The 21120-nt window shown below is 40.4% G+C and overlaps 2 protein-coding genes across 4 annotated transcripts in view; both read left to right on the top strand.

Moving 5' to 3' along the window:
- clip2 (CAP-GLY domain containing linker protein 2) overlaps positions 1-9260 on the top strand; it is a 38721-nt gene extending 29461 nt beyond the window's left edge. For all 3 annotated transcript variants that reach the window (XM_083770855.1, XM_083770853.1, XM_083770854.1), the window contains 8 exons: positions 386-979; positions 1114-1171; positions 1856-1939; positions 3709-3865; positions 5675-5834; positions 6774-6959; positions 7066-7125; positions 7237-9260. In XM_083770855.1, the coding sequence (XP_083626981.1) occupies positions 386-979; positions 1114-1171; positions 1856-1939; positions 3709-3865; positions 5675-5834; positions 6774-6959; positions 7066-7125; positions 7237-7248 (1311 nt within the window). In that variant the 3' untranslated portion in view covers positions 7249-9260. The remainder of the gene's footprint in view (positions 1-385; positions 980-1113; positions 1172-1855; positions 1940-3708; positions 3866-5674; positions 5835-6773; positions 6960-7065; positions 7126-7236) is intronic.
- Positions 9261-10830: 1570 nt separating this feature from the next.
- The window catches only part of gtf2ird1 (GTF2I repeat domain containing 1), a 40571-nt gene continuing 30281 nt past the window's right edge, over positions 10831-21120 (top strand). The window contains exons 1-3 of the mRNA XM_083760112.1: positions 10831-11384; positions 19663-19792; positions 20912-21053. Coding sequence (XP_083616238.1) covers positions 19667-19792; positions 20912-21053 — 268 coding nt within the window. The 5' untranslated portion in view covers positions 10831-11384; positions 19663-19666. The remainder of the gene's footprint in view (positions 11385-19662; positions 19793-20911; positions 21054-21120) is intronic.

The raw sequence follows: 21120 nt of genomic DNA, 5'->3' as shown, positions 1-21120 counted from the left end.
CGCTCTGAAAATAGTGTGTCGCGCTGCGATGCGTTGTGAGCTTGTAGATCAGCTATTTTCAGACTGCAACCAAGTGTAAAATCAGCCATTACAATGCCCTCAAAGCCTGGTAAAATAGATTTTTGTCGATAGAATCAACTGTACATATTTAGTACATTTTAAAACTAGACAGAAGCTAAAACCTTTCAGATTACTTAAAATATGACTAAAACTAAATGAAAATGTATTCAAACTAAATCAAATCAACAGTCAAAATCAACACTAAACCCTCCACGTTCTGTTAAATTCAAAGCTATTTGAAACTGCTCCAATAGATAGGATCTTTTAGTTGTGTTATATGAACCTTCCTGACACTTTAGACAATAATTAATTAACTCAATTGCAGGCCAAATTGGACGCTTTAGTCACTGACCATCAGCGTTCCATAGAGGAGCTGAGGGGCTCGTTGACCAGTGAGCACACTTCAACGCCAGGCCAGGAGCAGGATCCCCAGGAGCTGAGGACCATGCTGGAGAGCCTGAAGATGGAGCACCAGCTCGAGGCGGAGAATCTGAAGGCCAAGCATGCCATCGAGGCGGCCGTTCTGACCAAGGAGCGCGAGGACCTCTGCGCGCGCCTCCAGGAGGCCAGGGACCAGCTGGTGGAAAACAGCCAGCAGCCGTGGAAGAGCCAAGCCGTGGAGCTCCAGAGCTCTCAGCAAGCGCTGGAGCTGGACCTGAGGGAGGCGACGGAGAAGCTGCAGAAGGCGGAGCAGAGGCTGGCGGAGACGGAGGCGCTTCGGGTGGAGCGGGACGGAGCCGCCGAGGAGCTGAGGGAGCGGCTGGAGCTGTCCGAGAAGAAGATGGCGGACTACCAGGCTCTGCAGGAGGCCCAGGCCCAGAGCAGAGAGGAGATCCAGAGCCTGGAGGAGAAGTTGAGGGTGACGGCGAACCGGCTCCAGGCTGTCGAAGCGGACCGCTACACATCCCACGATGCAAATGTAAGCAATAAGTGGCTATGATGTAACATACCTTGATCTGCATGCAGTTTGTGCAGTTTTATGTAATACCTTTCACTAAGTATAATAAGTGTTATGTTTCCTTCCGTTCAGTTTCAATTCTTTTGTCCTTTCAGGTAATAGAGGATAATGACATTGCAGATGAAAAGATGAAGCTAAAACAGAATATTGAAGGTATGGGATATGTCATTAAAATTGTACAATTATAATATTTATGTTCATTTGGTCGGCTATCACATACTATCGGCCACTTAAAAAACGACACTTTTAAACGGCTTTTAAAAAGCAACCAAAATAGTACACGCAGATAACTTGCATGTTTCAGATGTCTCTGACTGTAATAGGACTGCCTTTATGCTAATCTCTCACTCTGAGAGTTTACAAATGAAATAAAATGGACCCTCACTGATCCATTTTGCACCATTTGTACACTCCCAGAGTTAAATTAAAACAGAGGATTTGTACTGTGTACCTGCTGCCACAGATGCTGATTGCTTTTGCCCAGCATCCACCTTCACGTTAGCTAGGGTAATTCATCACACGTGTTGGCTATCTGTTTACACTTTGCAGGGAGAGACGAGAATCAGAACCAGATCTCATATATCATCAGGGAACCTTCCATAACCTTCCATAATGGTGTCAGCTGTCTGAACTTAACTGTCTTCAAAGATTCTATTGGCAATTGTCATAACCTCATTATAGCCAACACATGGTTTCAGTGCTGAATGCACCTGTGTTTACGACACTCAATCAATCTATGACATTGAGGACACTGAGGTGAAATGTGTCATGGACCTCTTTTTTTACGGCAATGAATGGCACAAAACATGTGGGGGTAATGATTTATTTTTTCCCCAGAAACAACAGAAAAGTTGATGAAAAGGGAAAAGGAGGTGTCAACTCTCACTTCACAGGTTGACGGCCTCAAATCACAGATTAGTGGTAAGTACAAGAAAATGTTTTCTTTTTTTGCTGTTTAGCTGTTCAATTCAAAGTAGAGTTAACTATTAGGTTATATTGCCACGATCCCAGCTCATAAATCCCCATTCAATTTAATGCACTAGTTAGTCCATATCCTGCTGGGCTTACAGAGTTCCTCGGGCAGGTTATTAGATGTCACCTCTCTCTTTTACAAATTATTATTTTTTTGTCAACAGTGGTTGGTGCTGGGGTTTGGGGGTAGGATTTTTGAGTGGTGCAACCACTCCAAGGAACAGCAATGTCCGTGTTCACCTATGTGTTGGTTCACCTATGTGACGTTATTGAGTGGTGCAACCACTCCAAGGAACAGCAATGTCCGTGTTCACCTATGTGTTGGTTCACCTATGTGACGTTATTGAGTGGTGCAACCACTCCAAGGAACAATGTCCGTGTTCACCTATGTGACGTTAATGAGCACCAGTATGAGGAGTACCAGTAGGGGCGCTGTTGTGCCAGAAACAGAGAGAGAGACAGTCCTGCGCTGTTGCCTGCTAATGAGAGAGAGAGAGGAGGGGGGAGAGGGGAGTTGCACCACTCAGTTCACACGGGTGTGATTTTTAAAATGAGGCAAGCCACTGATTGCAGTTGGCAAAGAATTTGAATTATGTTTTGTGTGCATTTTCTTTGTATGCCTGTACCTGTGCCTTTCATCCAAAAATTAAATAAAAACGTATTTAAAATAAAGATGTCACCTCTAGACACAGGCCCAGCGCAGTGACCACGTTCCTTCTTACTAGTCCCTGAGGACCTGCAGGCTGCGTGCTGCCTGCTGGCTCATTTGGTGTCAAGGGCTCAGAAATATAACTTGGAGCCAACTCAGCCAAGCCATGCAGTTAGGCATTGAAGAAATAGGAGATGTAGTGTTGTTTCTTAGTTCCAGTAAACAGTGTTAATGTCGTCAACTTAAATGATGACGAAAGATGTCATGGCGAAAAGGAACGGACGGACTATGAACGGACTAATATCTTTGCCAATGGGTTCCCAGATTGGGGAGGGACTAGTGGAGAAGAGATGCTTGGTTGTGTGCTGATGGTACGTTCTGGAAATATTTTTGCAATTTAGTCAACTAAATCAACTGTACATTTAATTGACTAAAATATTATGATATTTTGTAACTAAAACTACTAACGAGACTAAAAGTAAAAAATTTCAGATGACTAAATAGTCTACTGGAAACTTCATGAACCCAAAAATGGTGATTAGTATAAACTTTTATGATAGAAATGTTATCTACAGGCCTAATGGATGAAATTTAGCTTGGTTGCTAAAAGTTGCACGTCGAGAGCAATTTGAGTAATTAGCATAATATGTGACCATACCATTAATTAACAACCTGCATAAAGTTGTTAATTAATGATTAATGATTCTGAATCCATTCCAAGCATTAGTTTTGCGTAGAAAATCACTCCATGGGCTAAAAACGGCCATAGCCCTCAGTTTCATGAGGAGGGGCAATTATCCCCTCCAAATAAAAAAGCCATGTACCGTGGCTGCATGTGTTTTGCTGTGTTGGCAGTGTTTTGCCGTGAAATCCGCTAAAAAACGCGGATAATCTGCGTAATTATGAGCAAAAGTGGGGGGGATATCCCCCCCCTCCTCATTAATTATTTTCTTTGTGCGCGCAGATAGCCCCCAAATATGCCCCTGCCGGAATGAGATGATGTATGATTATGTACGATGATAAGAGCGCCCCTCACTTCACACGGGTGTGATTTTTACTTTTCCTTCAGTGTTGGAGGGCAAAGTGCGCTCAGCGGACAAGAAAGTGGAAGCCCTCTTCAAGGAGAAGCACAGACTGGAGGCGGATCTTGAGTCCATCACCAAGAAGTCCCATGATGCCTCTGGGCAGCTGGTGGTCATCAGTCAGGATCTGCTAAAGAAAGAGAGGTCATTCAATATTCAGATACTTTAGATACTTCAGATACTTGTGACGCATTGTGACCTTGTACTTGTACTTTTACTCAAGTAAATTTAGAATTCCACAAATCAGCACAGAATTCCACAAATCAGCACACACAATACACAGGTCTCCATCCAGGTCGACACATAATATGATATACCATCATTATCGGCACGCTCTGTAGCCTTACTTACGTGTTTGTGCAAACAAGGCCTTGGTAAAACTTTCCAACGCAGGTGTTTCAAATCTCCCTTCAGGGAGTAACGTACTGTATTCTACTAGCTAAACCTGCCATGAAGCCTGTACTACTACTAAGTGTAAGTGGTCTAAAGGCACAGGTGCTTTCTTATAGCTACAGTAAACAAACTTTATGTGCTTGATCCCTTTTTAGAAAATACATGTGTGTTCAGATTAGGTACCGTTTCTTCAGTACACAGTGCTCTCTGGTGGCTGTGTTGCATCCTCTGCTCCATGCAACATGTTCTCATGCTAACTTTTTTATGGCGTGACACTGAAGGGGCCTATATCCATTTAGAACAGGGTTTTCTGTATCTCTCACAAAAGTAAATCAGTCATAATTCAGCTCATGCTGAGCTACAGGATATGAACACACAACACATCCAACCACAAGACATAGGCATAGGCAACGTTGACAATGTTAGTACACAAAGCTCATGTTAGCATGTTAGCACATCATTGGTGATGCACAGGCATTGTTGTAGATAGTAGGCATATTACTGTAGCAATTTAAAAGGATTAAGACAGGCCATTATCCTACTACTAGATTATAGGGTCTGTGACTTGTTTACTTTCATGTGGATTGGTTTTAGGTTTTTTTATGTCCCTATCACATTTTATTTCTTTCATTCCTTCCCTTTAGAATTTATATGACAGAAATATTGGTAGCACTTTCTAACCAAGGCTGGTGCCTACCCCAGCTATAAACAAACCTTGAATCTTGGGATTCGCTATTCTAACTGACCATGGACAAACCAGAGCTAGGGGCTGACAAAAAGACTAAAATGAATGTCACGCAGTATGACTCTAAGCTTATGCTTAAAGTCATACTGCATTCTTTCGTCCACACAGCTAGCTATTTGATTTATGAGGTGCTGATCTGTGATTAATTTTTCAGCAACTGCTCTGTGGCCAGCAGTAGAATACCAAGTTGTATTCCACCAGGTGTTTGGGTGTGAAACAGGCCAGTGCAGAAAAATTGCTTGTGTAGTATGCTCAGCGAAACCTGGATAAATAATGAATTAGAATAATTCTATACTGGCAATGGCAAGAATTATTCCGTTTTTGCCTACAGTACAATCTTGAATGTAGATGCAGAAACATTACATTATTCACCCGTGTCCAATGTGGCTACAACAAGTACCAAACTTCATGTCCTCAATTAATTATATTTCTGTGCATTAGGACTATCTATTCTAAACGTAACTTCATATATTTGATATTTGATTTTTGATATCAGGTGTGAATAGCCTCATTGTCAAGAAGTGGAGCAAGTACAACACTGGTGCCCAAACAGTGGGTCGCGGACATGTTGTTATAGGTCCCCTTATTGTTTTTGTTAATTGGTTTTTAATTAACCAAATTCAACACATTTTCAAAAAACATTCCCAAAAAAAGCTAAACTTTTCATTTCTTACAGTAACTCCAGTAAATAAAAGCATGCACACACGCATTGTGTGTGCGCGTGCTAAATTAACATGTATAAACTCCATAAACAAATGTATATTTCTGTATAATCTTATTTTTAGACGTTGTATATATTTGTCTTGTCTTGATAGGAATCTGAATGAGCTGAGAGTTTTACTACTGGATTCCCACCGCCATTCTCGGGACATTGAAAGGGACCTGGCTCGAGAGGTGCACAAGGCCGAATGGAGGGTTAAAGAGCAGAAACTCCAGGAAGACATCAAGACCCTTAGGGAAAAACTGCTGCTACTGGTGAGTGGAAGGAACTGCAGCTGTCAGTCATTGTGTTGGTATATGATAAATACACATGCTATATTGCTCAGATATACTTTTGTGCAGATATAGTTGCAATTTTTGTCAGGTCTTGGCTAACTAATAATGTATGGTAGACAAGTGGTTATCGAAGTGGGCTCCCCCCAGGGGTCCTTGAAGGAGTTCCCCAGCAAAATGTATAGCGTCACAATACATTTTTCCACTTTAATTCTATTTTATAGAGCGCCGAAGTCCTGACGTCACTCGCTCGTCCCCTCGATTCCTCTGGTTCACGGAAGTAATTTCTCTATGGAGAATAACATGGGGGGGTCATCTTAAAATCGTTTCATATGAGCATTGTGGTCCAAAAATAAACAAGCTCTCTCGGCGTTATTGTCAGGGAGGTGTCTCTGTATCGTTTGCGACAGTCAGTCACTCATATATGTTACAGTCTGTTTCTAGCGAAAATGTAACTAATTCAGTAACAGTAACAATAGCGTTTTCTCTCAGTCAGTTCAATCTTCATATCCATATGAGTGTAACGGCCTGGATGATTTGTTTATTTTTCAAACAAGTTCTTATATGAGGTAATCTATAATCCCCCTGTGGGGATTACAATGCAAATAAAAAGTACATGAACACGTGGATTTGCACCCTCTACCGATATTGACGTCAGACTTCTGTGCTCTATACTCCGGCTATTCAGAAATAGCCTATCTACAAGTTCACAACGCATCGCGATGCAAGGCGTTATGACCGTGTAGATCTATCTGGGGATCTTGAGATGGGGTCTGCGGCCAAATACATATAAATTTGGTGGTCCTTCACATTAATATGTTTGAGAACCACTGATTTAGACTGATTTATATTTGATATATAGCATAATATGATTATTTAACCCTAAACGATAGTGATTTCCCTGTGCTTGGCATATGTCAGGGTCGTGAGCGATCTTCTCCAGACCATCGTCGGTATTCTATGGATCCCTCAGCTCTGGACTCTGAGGTGACCCGGTTGCGTCAGCGGCTATTCAGTACAGAGGACGCCCTGCGGGGTGCCATGGAACATAACCAACAGGTTGACCAGCTGGTACAGGCCATGCGCAAACATCCAGAAAAGAGCCCGGTAAATCAATACGAGATCAAAACATTGATTTGCTTTTTTGTGAGATGTATCAGACATTGTATTTATTTTGTTGCGCTAATTGTTTTTTTCTCTCCACGTTTTTCAGGTGCATGGCGCAAATTCGGCTAATGGGATTCACCAGCAAGAGTCAGCTTTTACTGAAGATGTTCGTAATCACTCATTGTAACAGTTTTGCATTTTATAGAATTGTGAAACAAAGTGATTTTCCCTATTGCCATTAGCCCTGAGAAATAATTGTGTTTTTGTGGCCTTCCAGGAACAACACTGATATAAGAAGAGAGAAGTTTGAATTGGAACACGCAGAGGTACATTTTAAAAGAAAAGGCCAGTGTGACATTTATGCCACTTTCCACTGCATGTACCAGCTCAACTGGATTCCACTCTACTCGCTTTCGGTACCAGGTACTTTGTTTTCCACTGCTGATAGTACCCCCTCTATGTAGCTGGTCGGCATCGCAGCGCCACATGAAACCGTTGTGACATCATCTTCAACGCGACACACACAGGAAGAATGGAGGATCGATGGGGATGGTTGATTGGCTGTTTGTCGGAGTGAGGAGAACAATGTTGTTTCAGAACCAGAAGAATAAAAACAATGTGCGACCAGTATAGTAACTTGGCTATTCAAAAATGGCGGGTTTATTATGCCCTGTATTCCCTATAACTCAAGTCAGTACAACTCTATGTCATAACACCTACTGTATTAGTTATCAGGATTTATTGACAAAGAGGTGCATTTGAAAACAAAGTGAAATGTATGCCACTTTTCCACTGCACGTACTAGCTCAACTCGACTCAACTGCCCTCACTTCGCCTTCGACTCTACTTGCTTTCAGTACCAATTTATTTGTTTTCTACTGCAGATAGTACCCCCTAAATGTAGTTGCCCATCATAGCGACACCGCATGGAACTGCCGTAACATAAACTTCAGCATGTTTTCACATCACACCACCTCAACAGGTTTGGAAAAGGTCCAAAACAAAATCCAGGTACCAGGTAGTATCCACAACTTCTGACTGATGGAAAACCAAAAAGGGTGTGTAGAGTGACTAGAGTCGAGTCAAGTTGAGACGGTACCAAGCGGTGGAAAATCGCCATAATGGACATTTAACCTAATGTTGTGCTGGATTCTTTTCTGTTTACAGTTAATACCAAAAGGATTCTCTATCTCAAGTGAATTTATATGTTGCAAAATTCACCCATTAGCCAATCATACAAACAGCTCTTAGTATTATAAAATAGCATGAGGATGGACTTGGAGGTGAAAAGATATTACAACTTTGAGAACAAAATGACGCTTTATGTCCGTTTGTTAGAGACCCTTGAATCTATAAGTTGCCAGGAACTTGTTGAAAATTCTGTATTTTAATTCTGAAGGAAAAGGGACTGGTGAGCAACAATTTTGAAGAACAGAAGAATTTAGTCTTGATTACCACATTTATTTTATTTATTACTATTACTTTGCTATTCTGCTTTGTAATAATCTTCTTATGTGAGCTGTTTTTGGCTGGGTAATCACAGACCAACTCCAAGCTATAGCATCATCCTTGGCCTTCCTGCAAAAAATACAGATCAATAGGAATGGGAGGTCCATTGAACCACTGTTATATCTAGAATGGATAGTGTATTATGCCACACTCTGTATTTCCTAAATCTTGAGTCAACCCAACTCTACGCCATAACACCTATTGTATTAGTTATCAGGAATTATTGACTATTTTGTTTTCTTTGGTTCATTATGTATTTGTACAAAAAGCTCCATCTGTGCATTAATAATAACTAGATATAAGGTGTATCAAAACTGCCCTCTCATGCTGAAAACGGCTACATAAAAAAAAAGGTTTAATTGACATTTTTTTTGTAGGGCTATTCAAGGGCTGTGTTGGGGGCAAAACCATAAATGAAGGTTATTCCACTGCTACTTATTTTGGTTCGACAGCTGTGTTTCATTTGCAAACACTTTTCAAAACATACAGAATTTATACCAAAAGTCTTCCAAATACCGTTATACATTCAACAACTCAAATGAGAGATCCTAATTGTAGCCTGTTGCTCGATTGGCCATGAGTTGCAAGAGAACATTAGGTGGGAGTAATGGTTCATTGGCAAAACATGTAGGGCAGGCCCTTGTCAGCTAAGATAAGACATGGAAATTCCATTGGGGGGAAAAAGCGTCCATGGGATATTATACTAACGGTGTTTTCAAATGGAGGATTCATACCCTTGAATTATTATTGCAATGATTTGTGAGATTCAGTCATTAAATATTAACAATGTGATTAAGATTTTGTTGTGTTTTATTTCTCACTATTTCCCATGTATATTTTGTTTTATTTTTTGAAGAAGTGAACAGAATTGGGGTTTTACCACTATAATAGCAGTGTAACAGCAGCCGTCATTACTTCCTAATAGCTTGCAGGTGGCAATTATTCAAGTTGAAGCGTATTCACTGTAGGAAATATACACTAAAAGCCAGCAACCTGGCCAGCTCTTCAGCTACACACAATATGCATGCATTTGCTGACCTGTACAATAGTTAGATATTGTCAGCCTAGGCCCGTAGGCCTTTGTAAATCAGGCTTTTTGTAAATGAATAGTGCGTTTTAAGCACCGAAATGTGCACTCTTCTCTCCACTAAGGGAAAAATACCTCTTATTGGTTATACAATAATTACAATTTTCATAATTGTCTTTCAGATTAATGGACAATTTGCAGCCTTGTTGGGTAAACAATATTTGTGAGAGCATAATTAACAAGCTAAACAAGCGAGGACCCAAATCCAAAAGATCATGCTTAGTTATATTATTTTCTACGCCATCTGCCATATAGTAATGGTTTTCAACCCTTTTCATACCAAGGCAAGGCCCATTATTTATTGGGCATTTGAGCCACAGACCACCATTTGATGAGATTTAGCCTCTCAGACCTAAGATATAGAATATTTTGTGGTCATTGGTCCACAATTCCATGCTGTATGTTTTGATGTTGATACCATTAGGATATATGCCATATACAGTAGGGCTATGGGAGATCAGTAATTGTAATTCTATTGTCTTTTCTGTAGTCTGTAGAAAATAACATTTTTAAATTGGTCTTTTTAAACCTCAGGTTTAAATTGTACACAGCACTGTGTATCACACATATGTGAATACCGGTAGCTATAGTGGTACAGTAGGTTTTTTGTATCTGTACTTTTTAAACGTTATTTTTTGTATAGACAAAATTGTGACTTTTACAAGTCTGATGCCATATGCCATTTGTGTGATTTTGCCAGGGGGACATGGTATGATAGTATTTACTCTGGATTGGAAGATGTTCAACAATTGTATGTGTGTGAAACGGCATAGTAGTGTGTGGCAGCCTAGGTGGCAGCATAATATCTCATGTGAATTGATTTACATTTAACATCTGTTAAAGGAAAAGAAAACAGCCTGTCAATTATATGGAAGGCTATCATTTAAATTTATGCTCTGTTATATGGCCTAATTTGAAATTGGTTAATAATTGTTGAGGTTTTTAAATGTAAAAAGTGGGCTAATCAGATTACTAATCCATCAGATTAAGATACTGATTTCTACTATAGGGATAGCTGGTAAATATGAGATTACTCTCTGAAATGAGTTTCTTATCTGTATTCATATGTTTGAAATAGAATTAAGTTTAATGCAATCAGGCAACTAGCTACAACCAGGATCACATGTTTAGACATGCCATGACAGTTATGCCACAGCCACAGCCCATGTGGCTGACCAAAAATAGTTCACAATTTAAATCTCGTTATATAACTCAGAGGTCGTATAATATGTGCTGCTATACGCAAGTCATTTCGTTTTGAAGTCATAACGTGATCCTTGGGGGTTTCCATAAAATGCACAATTGGCTGTCTGAAGTAAAAGTTGAAAGTGGTTCACAATTATTGTACAAAAAAAAATCCTGTTAGTGAATTATTCCGTAGTCGTTTGTCACATATCACGTCCTCAGCAAAAGCTCATCTCTTCCAGGTAAATTTCCCCCGTGGTCTTTTCCAGTGGTTCCTTAATCCTGTATGTAAATCGCAGCCAATAGATGCTGTTGTTGAGTTGGGCTGGGATTAGCAGAGGCGAATGAGTTTCAATTTTACTGGATTACAGAACAAAGAAAGGAGAAAGGCACACACACAGCTCTGTTAAGAGAAAGGAAAAAAAAGAGAGAAAACAAACTAAAGAAATCTACACAAATAACAGACCATCAGAAGAAGGCAACACAGATTATTATTGTGATGCTTCAGATTGAAATGTTTCAGCTCAGCCGTTACTTCTACATTGTAGATGAGGAATTGCGAGGGTTTCTGATGGATTAAAAACGGGGAATAAACCTATTCCGGGATTGACAGTAGCAACAAGGACATTTAATCGCTAATTAAGGTAAGGTTTTATGATCATTTCATAATCGCCAAGGGACGAAGAAAGTGCCTTCGCGGCGCACGTGACTTTTTCTTTATGGCTGTACATTTCGAAATTACAGATTATAACCTAATTCTAGACCGGGGGAGGAGGAGATGAAAGCAGTGCTAACGGTTGCTACTAGCACACACCAAACCAGCTATTCCCATTGACGCTAGTTGTTGGCTATTTAAACGTTATGTAGTGGTAACGTTAACGTTAATTAGCTGGCGTTGGTTAATCGCTCCAACGTTAATTAGCGTAATGAGGTTAGTAACGTTCGCCGTGGGGTTAAATCCTCCTAACCTTGCTGCTGGGGCTGCTAGAGGCTACTATTTATGTCTGGGATTCGGCGTTTTTTCTGGCAATCGCCAGCTAACACACGGCTAACTGTTAATCGCTAGCATTATTATTAGCCACGGCTATCTTGGCCATGGCTTGTGTTGATTGCTGCTGGCTGGTGCAACAAAGCTGGCTAATGTTTAACGTTAGCTTGTTGTTGTTAGCCAACTTGCCTGGTAAAAGTGAGTGAGAGTGTTGGTGGAAAGAAAAGGAAACGCAGCACGCTAGTGCTCAAATTGTGCAGATTGCAGAAAGATACCCCGCAAAACACCTCCTCAACGCTATAACGTGAACCCTGTGTACAGCTGTAATCTCAAACTAACATCTGGATCAGTGGTGCAGTTCAGCACAATGACAGTCGACCCGAGGACAAACGCAGGATGCCAGTGTCTTGGGTTCCCAGGGATTTCGAAATCATGTCGACACTTTTTTTTAACGACAGAAAATATGTAATTTTCTGTGTGGAGCGAAAAGGCTGTGTGTAAATGATGAAGTAAACTGGCTGAAAGCCTGGCTACTACTCTTACTAGCCCAGCTCTCCTCCTGTCTGTGTGAACTACAGCAGTAGGTTCTTCAAACTTGTATTTATTTATTTCAAGGATCCTCTGTCCTCTAAATGGAACCATTTCTACACTCATTACCCCACTTTTTTTTGAGAACCACTGCACTGTACCAGACACAGTCATGTCATATGATGAAGCACACAAAGTGTGAAAATGTTCTTCACATTACAGAAGACTGACCATCTTCAGTGTATACCACAGTGATGCTGAACGCACATCAAACAGGCAGTAGTATCATACAGATGTTTGTCCCATTTAGAGTTCGAGAACAACATTGTTGACTTGATGCCCAGTGGGTTTCAAGCATTTTCTCTGAGGACTCAGGAGTTTTCTTAGATTCCAAACTAAGGGATGTAGTTTCCATTCCATTGCTGACTTCTGTAAATAGGGCAATTTACACAGTACAATAAATGCTCACTCAAAACAAACAAACTCTGACTCCCCCAATAGTAATTTACTGGCTTATCTGGGCTACTGTATTTTACGCACGCACGCATATTGCTGTGACTTTCTTTACCTTTATTCTGTTTGGATCACATTTACAACCCAGTTATAACATATTCTACCCCTCAGTAAGTTGTGGTTATGCTTCCTTTTTTATATACAGTATATCATTCTGATGACACACAGACAACAATGAACAGACATAGTTGTCTCCACCAGGCCGAAGGCATGGGGAGAGAGTATGTTTTGCACTCCGTCCGTCCGTCCGTCCGTCCGTCCGTCCGTGTGTCTGTGTGTCCGTGAACAGCTAATCTCGGCCACCGTTAACCCGGTCGATGCCATATTTTGCACACACACTCCCTGGATGCCAACCATGAACCTCTGCCCCAAACTTTCCAGAACGGCCTGTTATAGCGCCACCAGGAGGCCGCTTTGTGCAAAACAAGTTTTTCAATGCCATATTTTGCACACACACTCCCTGGATGCCAACCATGAACCTCTGCCCCAAACTTTCCAGAACGGCCTGTTATAGCGCCACCAGGAGGCCGCTTTGTGCAAAACACGTTTTTGCACAGTACACCTACAGATTTTGTCCAAACATCACGCAAATTGCTACACAGTCTCTCTAGAGCCATTCAACGAAACGGGTCTTTCAGATTTATCAGACTCCATCCTGATTGGTTAAGATTGGCTTCCAAAGTTCACAGGAGTGCTCAGTTTCAAACAAAATGCTGCAAATCATGAACACATCGCGTGATTTCCGTGAAATTGTGCACCCACATTCCCACTAGGCCCAGGACGAAATGCCACATGAACAATTTCAACTCAGCCTCAAGGTGGCGCTATAACTGGCCAAAAAGTGTTTTTACCTCTAACTGCACGGATCTGTGGATAACCTGGTGGAGACCTGTGCCCGGAAGGGCACTTTTTCTAGTTGCAGACTGTTATGATTACGAAGACCCGTATTGATGTTATTCTAGTGAGATCAATAAACAGAAAAGTATACTGTTGTGTTGACTAACCCCACACATCCACACACACCTACTGTATAACCACAGGAGAGCATTGAACCGTATTGTAATTTACAGTACTGATGATGTCCTCACATAGAATTTACCAGTATGACATTTGTGAAACCTAAACAAAATATATCCTAAATGCAAGATTCTTGCCTCATGGACTGGTCACATAGACTGATGTTCCTGTAAGTGAGAAAGAAAATGCAAAACAGCTAAGGGAACACACTTGTGTCACAAAAGGAATTTGCCTAGGGTCATAGCTTGCGATTGCATGTCTGATATCTTTGAATTGCTAATGAACTTTAGACTTAGCTGTATTTTATTTAATGGTCACTTGAAGTGACTGACTGCACTGATGTGTTGTACATGCAATGTCATTGATACTTGGTTGTGCACCATGTCACTCACACTAGCTAGCTAGATGATGTGCCATTTTCAGTGCATGACATGGGCATGCAACTAAATATAAATCAACTTCTCCCCCAGCTGTTTGAAAAGAATAAAGGTATTTACAAAATTTCGAGTGCACAAAATATAGTAATTGGTACATAAAACTTTTTTAATGCATACAGTAGCGCCCACATGAGTAAATACAAAGCATACTGCTACTGTTCTAAAGTGTAGTGTGCCGTGCACTGCAGAGAAGTCATCTGTATGCACAGAAAATAAATGTGTGTGTGTGTGTGTGTGTGTGTGTGTGTGTGTGTGTGTGTGTGTGTGTGTGTGTGTGTGTGTGTGTGTGTGTGTGTGTGTGTGTGTGTGTGTGTGTGTGTGTGTGTGTGTGTGTGTGTGTGTGTGTGTGAGAGAGAGAGCAGGAGACAGCTTTTATTTAGCTCTTGTAATTTATATGTATAAACGATGTAGAAATAAATATTCTACATGAACTGTATGACCAAACAACAAACCACAAGTGACAATGAAACCGTAATCCAAGAAATAATTCAAATTTATGCCAGTTTACATAATTAGTTTGATTAATTACCAGCTGGCTAACATTAGTGGTAGCTCTAGTTTGTGTGAAATCAAATCACTAAAGTAAGAATGGTATTTACTTTACGAGAATATTTGAGTAACCGATGTTCCCAGTTCTCACCATATTCCTGTCAAACAATGCCTGTGTTGTAAAGTTAGCCAGCAGTGAGGTCTGGATTCCTATTGAAGGACAGACAGAGCTGCAGTGTGAGTGATGGAATAGTGTACACACTGGGAGTAAATGAGGGCGAGTTGAAACGGAGACTATGAGTCTGATGTGCTCTTATCTTCACACTAAACACCGCATCACCCCCATAATGTTATAATTGGCATATTTTTTTGTTTCAATCTTATTTAATATTTTTTTTAAGAAATCTTAAGGATAAATGAGATAATATAATTTATAAAAAGTAATATGAGATCAGAGGCTTGGCAGAATATATTCAAGGTTTAAGACTCTTAGGCCCCCCTCCTTCCCAAAGCCACTGTAACCCTCGCACCGTATTAGGATTTCCAGGATATTGCCCTATTTTGGGTCAAGAGCACAGGCAAACAGGAGGGCTTTTCTCCAAGTGTCCTGAACTTAAGTTGGCTACAGAACAGTTGACTGTCACAAGTTGCCATCCTTGACTCAGTCCGATGATGAACCTTAAAGCATAAATCCTGCTCAGCCTCAGTTAACCATTCGATCTGCTTGAGAAATTTGCTTTAACTATTAAAGGACCATTTCACCACTTTTCAACCTGCCTTCATGTAATTGGTCCGCACTTTCATGATAAAATGCCACAATTTTGTTCTACTCTGTCTGTGTCTCATGGGAGTGCTGTGGACAGTTCAGAAACCCGTCCAGTGATATAATCGATGGGGAATCCAAGCTAATAGCAACTGCAGGCTTTCTATTCCTGAAAAGTTGCAATGCGGTAACGGAAGCCACCGTTCTCACGATAATACAAATGTAAATATATATATTTTTAAAATCTTGTTTAAAAAAAGATCTGTCTAACCTGACTTGTGTCTGAACACAGCTTTGATGCCCCCCTCCCCCCATCAAACTAAATGTTTGGTCAAACCATATGGGCTTCCATTGGAAATGCATTGGAGCGGCCATTATACACAGACACAAGACAGACACAAATCATGTGTTTTGAATGTGTGAACGCAGCTCAGTAAGGGCATATGTTGACCCCACCCGCTCACCTCTGCCCCACCCCCTCCTGGTGCTGTGGCAATCTTGGAAACTAAACACAATATAAACAATTGGAGAAGACTAGTCTAAACTAAGTATGCCTCCCCCGATTATTATATGAAGTTAGGTTGAAAAGTGGTGAAGTGGTCCTGTTTATAGTCTAGTTAGTAAGTCCACTGTACAAGTGAGTGCGGTAATTTAAATTAATATTTCACTAAGTTCCAATAGTTTGGTAGTACTTCACATAGAAAATGGATAATGCACTAGTGCTATTTCTTTTGGAAACAGTGCACTTTAATACTGAAAAATATGTTTGTTGAAAATAGGATGCAGAATGCAGATGTGTTTTGAATGGATGCCGGTTTGAGGATGCATGTGAAACAAGACGCAAAGTTAGAAAAGATAAACGACGATGGATTTTTATTTAGTTGGTTATCATTTGTGAACTTGACAGCAATTATTGTTAAAGCATGTCACTGTGCTTTATACCTGACACGCTTGAATGCCCTTTTTGCTAATCAGATCATTATACTGGAATTCATCGTTGTCAGCTTTCTTAGTTTATTGTAACCATACTCATTACATTAGTCAGCATACAGTAGACCAACTAGTTCTATGATCTCATCTCGGTTGAACGAGTATTAAATAATCCTCTGGCGTCTGGCATTTTGTTTTATAATGCAATTTTGGGTCATGGCTGCCTCATAATGCTATCAAGTTATCAACTACATATTAAAGTCTTAAGATGTAATTACAAGATGACACCTGTAGATTCCATTTTAACAAAATATGTAGGACATGATATTCTGTCCTAAACTTAAAGAACATTGTGCATTGTTTGTCCTTAACTTGATATAGATTTGATCATATGTGGTATATTTTCCATACACTGAATTGGAGTCATGGACATTGACCTTTATACCTCCTCTGGTAAACAAATGACAGGTCTGTTTTCAGCTCTGTCTACTACTACGCCCCTCCCTTTCCCCCTCAGTGCTTTTTTTTGTGTGCCTTAAAGATATGAGTGAAAGAGGCCATCTATTTCAAGCCCATAATAAGTTAGGAGGGGCTAATGTTTACTGTGCCCTCAGGGGAGGCAGAATTAGACAGGCAATAGGGCTTGGCCAGACTGGTACAGCTGAGGCCTACCTCTCACTGTTGGGTCTGTGGTTTGGGCTTGCCGGAGGCTAGTATAATGGCTCCCAGTGTCTGGAGAGATTAAAGGCCAGAGCTGCATTGTTCAAATGCCCCGAGATTAGTTTCCAAGGAGACGGATTTCAGTTGCCATGAGAACACACTGCCTGGATTTAGGTTTTCATTTTTCCCCTACAACTTTTATCTCTTTTGAACTTATATTTTATTTACGATGTCCTTTTTTTAATACAATGAATAAATAAATAATTGTTTAGGCTGCTTGATTATGATTTTACAAATCCACCATACTTTGTCCAGCTTGAGTCGTTCGCATCTACCTTATAGGTTAGCTTGTAGAAGATGAAATGCCCAAGGTCTTTTCTCATTTACACAGCCGCAGCATTTCTTAGCACCTTCGAAGAGACTCATTGGACATAATCTGAACGAGCTTTAGCCCTAGTTGGGTGACGGAGCTATAAGTAGCTGCTTTCAAATTGATGTGACGGATTTAGATATTATTAGCACATTAAAATGGGCTATTACCAACACCTTTAAAACTTCTTAGATAGTGACACCCCCATTCCCTTTCCAGAACAGTTCACCTGTATTGAGCCTTAATATCAAAGTGATATGCGCTTACTGTTTTCTCAAAGTCAAACCACGCAACCAACCCGTTTTCTTATCATAGAAAATTAAGAACTTTTACTTTTTATAAATGTGTTTTAATAAAAGTGTTGGACCTCAGTGCATACAAACACATCAGCATGCTCTGAAGCCCTCTTAACCCATTAGAATCTGTGTAACCACTTTATCCCATTTAGGACTGAGGCCAACTTTTGCTATATACTGTAGATAGCAACAAGAACCCCAAAAGGGGTTCCCGTCCTGAATGGGTTAACCATTAATTTCTACTTTGGCCAAAAATAGCAGATATATACAAGTTCATAGCGCGTCACTTCGTGCAGCACTATGAGATTGTAGATCTGCTATTTTTCAAAAATCTTGAAAAGTTGTGCAAACTTTGTTTTAGTTTTTAACAGGTTAACAGGTTCATGTTTTAGGTTGTTATTAGAGAAAGTAAAATATTTTTATTAATTTATTTTTCCATTTGCGGCTTTCTTTCGTTTTAGCGATTTTTGACAGGGGGGCATTCGAATGTGGCCAAATATGTACTTACAAAATTTTACTGCGTTTTCTTTATTATTTACTATAAGAAATTACACACACACACACAGTTGTTTTTTGTGTCTGAACCATAGACTGTAAAAAATATGGACAAAGCGTTCGCCGGGTCTAACATGAACGTAAAATGAAGCCTGTAATAATATGGTTGTAAGTCGCCATCTTTCTAGATCCGTTTGGTACCAGCTGGCCATTGGCTGGCTCCGTTTTGGACCAGCTGGCCATTGGCTGCCCAGACAACGAGGCGGGACTTCCCCCCTTCTTCTCCGTTGGTTTTTATTTTGACTCGAGTGGGAGGGGAATCCCGATCATAGACTGTAACGGTAGCCACGCCCCTCAGAACATACGCGATGGTTTTTTTTCTTTATGGTCATTTTTTTAATTAATGGGACCATAATTTTCCAAAAAGAATATTATGACATTAGAAATGAGACTTTAAACTAGTGACTGGAAGAAGAAAGTATTCATGACCATGTTTATTAAGGTAATACAGTCTAGGTGAAGTTGGGCCAAAATACATGGGCCTCTATGGAGCTATGGGGCTTTTTGGGTCCAGTCCAGCGCCACAACAGGCCATTATATGAACTACCGATTTCAAATGAGGCTTCACGAAATATCTGGCTGACTGCCCCCCTGGTCTGAACAAACAACTGACTACCGTCATTTCCGGACTATAATGTGCACCTGAATATAAGCCGCACCAGCTAAATTTAGCCGCACTGGACTATAAGCCACATAGAGGCCATAGAGATAGATTTAGAAGGTCCCCTAGTGGCCGTTAGCTGTAAGAATCCATAGATTAGCCGCACTGTTGTATAGGCCGCAGGGTTCAAAGCATGGGAAAAAAGTAGCGGCTTATAGTCCGGAAATTACGGTACTAGGGGGCTGCCATACTGTGTGACGTGACGTAGGCTCAATATGTCAGTTTGTCACCTTCCCCTTCACATTCAATAGATCCCATGATCTTTTGTGGCCAAATTTCCTGGGATCTAGTAGGACTATAGTAAATAATAATAAAGAAATCCCTCTAAAATTTTGTAAAGAAATACATATTTAGCCACTTGTTCGAATGCCCCCGCCCCCCCCCCCCCGTTAAAAATAGCTAAAAGCCTTTAAACAAAAGAAACAAATGAAAAAATAAATAATAATAACACCCTGAAACATGAACCGTGGTTGAAAAAACCCAAAGTTGTCCATTTTAACTCAAATCATTTTAACATTTTAACTCTTGGCTTCTGAAGTGCTGGGGATCCATATGGAACAAAATATTTTGAGATATTTTGAGTCTGTAACCAAATATCATTTTTGGGGGTCCTTGACATTAAGAAGTTTGAGAACCACTGACATAGAAACATACATTTTTCAGAAAACTGTTAGTGGGTTAATAGGCTGACCTAATCGTGTGTTGGTTCCCACAGAGGGATGGCTCAGATGAGGAAGTTGGTATGTGAGGGCATCCGGACCAACTCCCGGGCTGAGGCAGCGGTTCCACTGGTGTCACCCAGACAGGAGATTCTCACCAGCCTGGTGTCAGCCTTAGACTCAGTGGTATGTTCCAACTACTTCCTATCATTTTGTACAAGTTACATTCTACTGACAATGACAAGTAGGGATGGAATGATAATCATTCTTATCGTTTTTATCGTGATTAAAAAAAACACACAATTGCATCGTGGAGATTTCAATTTACCGTAGTGCTGCACAATTAATCGAAAAAAGATCACAATCTAGATTCAGACACCACCTATATGAGATCTCAATTTCTAAATTTGAGCAAGAATCGTGAAGCATTGGTTGGCTGTCCAATTAAGTCAAGCACTTTGATGTTGTCTATTTAATGCCACAGTAGTTTGCCACATTTTGAATGTAGTAATGTTCAGCATCTACAGACTAAACTATGAACTATGTTCATGGAGATAAAACAAATGTGTGAGAATCGTGATCTCAATTCTTGTGAATAAAAATCAAGATTCACATTTGAGTAAGAATCGTGCAGCACTAATTTATCTAATTAACGCTCTTAATGCTCTTATTTCACTCAATACCACAAATCAGTTGCGTTGCAACGCATTGAGAGCTTGTAGATCTGCTATTTTTGCGAACGTTCACCCCACAATAGGGATTCTGGTGGGGCTTAAAGAGATTAACACACAAGTGCCATTTTATTTTGATTATTGTGATAAAGTCGTTAATCACAATGATTATTTTGCCATGACAATAATAGTGACATGTCATTTTCATATCGTCCCATACTCCCATCCCTACTGGCAAGTGACAATAACACATCAAATAAGAAAGGGCGACTGCATAGGCAGCTTTGATTTGAACAAGATGCTTTGTCATAAAACATTTATAAATGAGCTCATCTTTGCAAATGAAAACATTTTATATAAATCATGTTATGTTGCTGTAACCTTTTGATCTTATTTCATTTAAATGTGATTGTTATCCACACTAGGGTTGAGGAAACATGAAGTAGAATACATTTCACTGCCTATAATGCTGCTACCAGCTGAAATGTGTGTATAAACACCTTGAGTAAAACATGACATGGAAGACAAATGATGCAGTTAGAAGGTTTTCTTTCTGATTTTACTTGTACACCTGTTGCATCTTTAGACTTTTACATGTGACGATTGATGCTTGTATCTTCACCTCTCTCTGCAGTGCATGGCCATGTCAAAGCTCAACGCAGAGGTGGCGTGCGTGACAGTGCACGAGGACAGCGTCATCGCTGTGGGCACAGAAAAGGGCAGAGTGTTTCTCAACTCGAGGAGGGAAATCCAAACCGATTTTTACAAGTTTTGCCGTAAGTTATGCTCTCTTGTGTGCTGTTCTTGGCAGTTTACTTTTACTTTTACTGGGGGGGGGGGGGT

The sequence above is a fragment of the Protomyctophum parallelum genome (assembly GCF_964188405.1).
Source record: "Protomyctophum parallelum genome assembly, chromosome: 1".
In the NCBI taxonomy this organism is placed as follows: Eukaryota; Metazoa; Chordata; class Actinopteri; order Myctophiformes; family Myctophidae; genus Protomyctophum; species Protomyctophum parallelum.
This window is presented reverse-complemented; position numbering and strand designations above follow the sequence as displayed.